At 42.0% G+C, this 5,450-nt stretch overlaps 1 protein-coding gene across 1 annotated transcript; it reads right to left on the bottom strand.

Annotated features, from left to right (window-relative positions):
- Positions 1-1,135: 1,135 nt before the first annotated feature.
- LOC110506902 (transcriptional repressor scratch 1) lies at positions 1,136-4,970 on the bottom strand. The gene is made up of 2 exons (XM_021586778.3): positions 4,256-4,970; positions 1,136-3,448 (listed from the first exon to the last, which is right to left on the bottom strand). The coding sequence occupies exons 1-2, from the start codon at positions 4,368-4,370 to the stop codon at positions 2,709-2,711; spliced, it is 855 nt and encodes a 284-aa protein (XP_021442453.1). The 5' UTR covers positions 4,371-4,970; the 3' UTR covers positions 1,136-2,708.
- Positions 4,971-5,450: the final 480 nt, after the last annotated feature.

Raw genomic sequence — 5,450 nt, 5'->3', positions numbered from 1 at the left:
TTGAGTTGATGAACAAGGTCAGGACGAGGTCAAATAAATGAACAAGTTAAGTGCAGCTCAACCATATCGAGAGGGGGGGGGGGGGGGGGGGAGTAGGAAGAGTGATGTATAACAAGTTGACCAGTTACAATGTCATGCATCAATCAAAAAACACATATGATCAGACAGGCTCCCTTTCTCCCCACCTGTCTACTAAGAGTTTCACTCCACCTGAATATAGCAATTCAACAGCTATCCCGCCGCCTGCACAGATCACCATGGTCACGACAGAGACACACAATGTTTTCGTATTTCTGAGGTCATTGACTGCCTCCGTAATGTGAAGTGTATAATGTCTGTCAATAAGTGGCTTACATTTTCAAGTCAAAGCAGCATTTCTAATGGCATTTTTAAATGTATTGTGCATTGACATTATTGGTAGCCGTCAAGTTAACCAATCATGTCCACACATCTGATTACAGAGTACCTTGAACCAGAATGTCAGAAATGTGTGTTATCTTGTCCCTCATTCAGTAAGTGTCAGCAAGTTCACAGCCAAAATTGTAATTTGACTTCCCAGGAAATTGTCTATCCATTTTGAGGTCATAGACCTGATTCTAAATGCAGTCAAGAGAGCTATCGAGTGATAAGGGTTATCTATGAGGAATGAAATGTCTTTTAGCCCCCTCAAAGGGCTACATGGCCTCATCTGATTTATGCTACAGTAGCTGCAGCCACCCAAGTAGCGCTTTCTCTCTCTCTCTCTGTCTCTCTCTCTCTCTCTCTCTCTCTCTCTCACTCACTCACTCTATTTTGCTCCCTCTCTTTCTCCCCATCTCTCTCTCCCTCCCCTCTCTCTCTCCCTCCCCAATTTCTCTCTCTTCCCCCTCCTCTCCCCCCCTCTCTATCCCCCCCTCTCTCTCTTTCTCCCTTTCTCTCTGAGCAGTACAGTAGTAAGGATGATGGTTAAAACACAAGGTCATGTACAGCACTGTTTCCTATAGGATGGTGAAGACATGCTTTACTCTGAGGATTATCTTTCAACTTTTGATTCAAATGCTTGAAGATACACTTTAGGCTAATAAGGTGATATAGTATACATTGTGAAATTTGATACAAACAAATAAAAACAAGTGACTAACAGACAGACAAGAGATTTTGTTAATATTATTCTTTATTATGAAGTGACAATGCCTTGTTGTGTCTTGTGCTTACATCATTTGAATGCTGACTGGAAAGGACATTATCCTCCCTCCAGATATCTCCTGAAATAAGGTTTGTTTAATTCTTTACAGCTGTAAAAATGATTACTCCAAAGGATTATTTACAAAGCCTCTTGCAATAAATTATTATTAATTCATTCTTTATTGGAAATACAAAACAGAGGTCAAGCTAATACGAGTTCTTGTTTTTTCTACCTGAATCTCTAGGTTCATTGTGCTACTTTTTAAGGTGTAAATGAAGTGCTTTGTTATAGACAAATCTGTGGTACACCAATGAGGTTCAAGAAAGGCATCTTGTCCATCAAGCTGAGTGTGGATGCAGTGCAAAGTTTGCCCACCTTAAGTCAATAGTGGGTTCCAGTGTTTTTCATCCCAAAATAACACCCTATTCCCTATATAGTGCACTAGATTTGGCCACGGCACATAGGGCTCTATATAGAATATAGGGTGCCATTGGGGACCCAGATGGTGTTTGACCTTTGTATGACCTTAATGGGTGCCCTGTAGATTTGGAGACATGTTCTGAGATGCTGGGAGCTGAAGTACTACAAGCCTACGGTCCTAACACTACTGTTGAAATAAGAGGCAGGCAATGCATGGCGCTAGAGGAAAAGAGGATGTGGTCGTTTTCTTGTTGTTTCACTAACACTACATTGGCATTTCCCTGATGTTGTATTTTTTGTATGACTATAGATGCGTACTGGAGTAAAACATACCTGATTTTAAAAACTGCTATACAGTAGGTAATAGTTCATAATCATTTTCAAAAATACCATGCATTAAGTGATTATTGCTTTATAATTCGTCATGTGGCTTCAACAGAAATATTGCCAACAGATACTATCTAGATTTTGGAGAAGAAGAAAAAAATCATAAGCTTTGTGATACTGGCATAGATTTCATTTTTGCATGCAATAATTTAAAATGGTAGTAAACGAAGAATAAGTGACAACGCTTTGGCCTGTTCATGAGAGGTTGGCAAATTCACACATTAAAGTGCAAATAATAGGTAGTGGTATCAAATAAAAACAGACCAATATGTCAGACATACTATATAAACAAATACATATAAATAGCCTAATGTATAAATAGATAAATAAATAAATACATAAATAAATAGATTAATTAATTAATACAAACATAAATGGCATTTACCTCAACGGAGAGTATGGTCAGTTGCAGCAGTACATTATTATCCAACATTAAAATGTTCGACTTTTGTTTGGAGCAATCCAGTATTGTCATCTTCGTCACATTTCAAAATATATGATTTCATATTTACGCGCGGTGGAAGGTATATTCTATCCACGTGACTGGAGGAGGAAGAGGATTTTTAAGTGCATGCGAAGATCATCAGTAATTCCTTCGGGTGGATTTCAAGGAGAATACAGAAAAATTGTGCTATTATTGTGGTTCCACTGGAAGTTGAGGTGGATTTTAGGAAAGGTTTGGCAGAATTAGTCAACCAAAAATATAATGTTTTTGTCTGCACTTTTAATGTGGACGTCATGGAGAGTCATCGAGATCAGGACTCAAGGGCGAGAACGCGCCTTTGAAGCACGCGGACTCGTAGTGCTTATTCAGGTAGGACTTGAGAGCGAAGGTCTTGTCGCACCGTTTGCATTTGAAATGCTTGAAAGCGGAGTGAGTCTGCATATGCGCACGCAGGTTGGAGCGGTCGGCGAACGCTTTTCCGCAGTGTGCGCACCCAAAGGGCTTCTCACCCGTGTGTGACCTCATGTGGCCCTGCAGTAGCCAAGGTCTGCTGAAAGCTTTGCCACAGATGTCACACTTGTGCTTGAGGTCATGGGTGAGCAGGTGCATGGCCATTGCTGGCATGGACACGTACACTTTCCCACAGGTTGCGCACTTCTTGGCCATCTTGCTGTCCAGGCTCCGGTGGGTCTGCTTATGCCTACTCAGGTTGGAAGACGTGGCGTAGGTTTTCCCACATTCGTTGCATGTGTGACGCTGTATGCTCCTGCTGCTGGGGCTGCTGATTACTTTCCTCCGTGACCTTCCGTCCGTGATGTAAAACGCGTCCACCGTGTAGCAATCACTCACCGCGGTGTCCCCATTGATGTAGCCGGAGGTGACGTCCGACTGCGGACTGTCAGGCTGGTCTGAGTCTGGGGCGCCGTAGACGCTGTGGATTCCATCGTAGAGTGGCTCCGGAGAGGGAACTTTAATGGCACCGTCGCTTTCTCCATCGTAGACAGACGGGCTGATGTAGTCACTAATGTACCCTGGTGTGAAAAATAACAAGATGTTAATTCAATTACTCATTGTCGCGCGGGGATTCTTCAAGTGGGAACAATCTGCTTAATAGATACAACAAGCTACAGGCAGCACTTCTCCACTTGAAATCCGCTACAGCACGTTGTCACCAAAGCCTATGCGTCCTATGCAGTTTATTAAGCTTTAGGCGAGTCTAAAACGTTTTTATTTATCTGGAAGCACGACCTTTTTATACGTTAACCTATAGTTGCCAATTACACACAGTGAGAATAAACATAATTTAACAACATAACCTACTGAGATGATGAGGCAACATTATACAGCCGATCTGAAGCGATGGATAGGCTAGTTTACACATCATCATGAAATATGATTCAGCCTTCTGACTGACATAATGTCTAAATAATAGGGCTATACACCCGTGTTCCAAGGCATAACGGGTAATATAGGTGCAATGCAATCTCTTGTGTACATGCTGGTACCTAAGTGCAGATATATGATGCACACTTGTGGGTTGTGGAGAAGTTTTGCGTCAGCAACACAAGCATCATTCCTCCCCATGTTCCGAGTAGGCTAGGTGCGATAGGCTATTTCCACATTCAATTGGTTTGTTTCAAAAACATACAGGGTAGAATTAGCCTACAAATGTATAGGTAGGTGTGTTTGTCAAAACTAATATAACAATGGAATCAGATTGAGTCATGAATGCAGCACAAAAACGTGCAAACGTGACAAAAAAAGACACCGTGTATAATAAGCAAAATATACATATAACATAATCAACATTCCGAATTATAAATAATGTTTATATTTACCTTTATCGTGAATCCGTAGACTGACGTCGGTCCTGGATCGTCCATAAGAACTCTCAAAATCACTGGATGAAAAATCATCAAGCTTCACCTTTTTAACCAGGAAAGACCTTGGCATGTTTCTGGTGTTGCACCGAAACAACAACCGTCCAGGGCAGGGTTACTGTCCTCATGCAACGCCAATGTAGAGCTGGATATTTAAGGCTGAGCTTTTGGATGCCTGGCTGCGTAGAGTATCAGACACCCAGTCAGTCAAACAAACCCCCAGCCAACCCGTAGTGCTTAGGTTTCTCTGTTCTACCTGCAACGCCGTGTCTTGCGAAGGGAAGAAATGCAACTTCAGCACTGGATAGCTCCCTCTCAGAGGCTCGCGTACGACGGAGGAGCGAGCTGAACGCACCCTGCAGAGTGCGCCTCTTTCTCCCGCGTGCCAATAGAGGATAAATGCAAAACACACGAGAGAATCTGCTGTACTGTAAGAGTGCAACAAAAAAATGGGTAACACTTGTCAGCGTTATTTATTGCTTTCCAATTATTTACAACTCTGATTGGTAGCCTATTTACATTTGGCTGAAAAATAATAATGTCAGTTGATGGACCATCACCGCTCCACTTCTCTCTCTCTCTCTCTCTCTCTCTCTCTCTCTCTCTCTAGCTCTCTCTCTATCTCTTTCTCACTGTTGCTGCAGCCTCTCTCTGTGTTCTGTGCTTGGTGTCTGGAGACAGTTGATCAGCTGTTGGGATTTATACGGCGCTGCGATCAGGTGGGAGATGGAAATGGAAGTGCTTAATTTAATCCATCAGAAATCTCTGGGGAGCAACATTGGGATAGAATGATTTATATAGGCGGCTTCTCGTCTCCACATCTCATTTTATTTTTAAGGAGCTCACCACCATGTTCTTTGGAGATAAGAATGGAAATGTTTGTTTTATTTCAAGTCTTTCTGTATCAGTTGAAACTAGGCTTACATCGCACCTGCTTACATGCAACGCATTACATTTTATTCAGCACTTTTTCACGGTTTTGAATGGAGATTCTTTCCAGCTTTGCAATGCGTTGCACATTCTCCTGCAATTTTATGATGACATATCATTTCTTTGAAGAATTGTAACTATTGTTCACCCCGTAATTACCATACCGTGTATAGCCTACAGGCTTCTGGTCTCTACGAAATCAACTGTTAGACAATTAATAATG

The sequence above is a fragment of the Oncorhynchus mykiss genome, chromosome 3 (assembly GCF_057628025.1).
Source record: "Oncorhynchus mykiss isolate SJ-2025 chromosome 3, ASM5762802v1, whole genome shotgun sequence".
NCBI classification, from domain to species: Eukaryota; Metazoa; Chordata; class Actinopteri; order Salmoniformes; family Salmonidae; genus Oncorhynchus; species Oncorhynchus mykiss.
This window is presented reverse-complemented; position numbering and strand designations above follow the sequence as displayed.

Coding starts and splice junctions, on each gene's coding strand:
- LOC110506902 (XM_021586778.3), bottom strand. CDS start 4,370: ATGCCAAGGTCTTTCCTGGTTAAAAAGGTGAAGCTTGATGATTTTTCA. Junction 3,449..4,255: donor TCTACGGATTCACGATAAAG/GTAAATATAAAC, acceptor TTTTCACACCAG/GGTACATTAGTGACTACATC.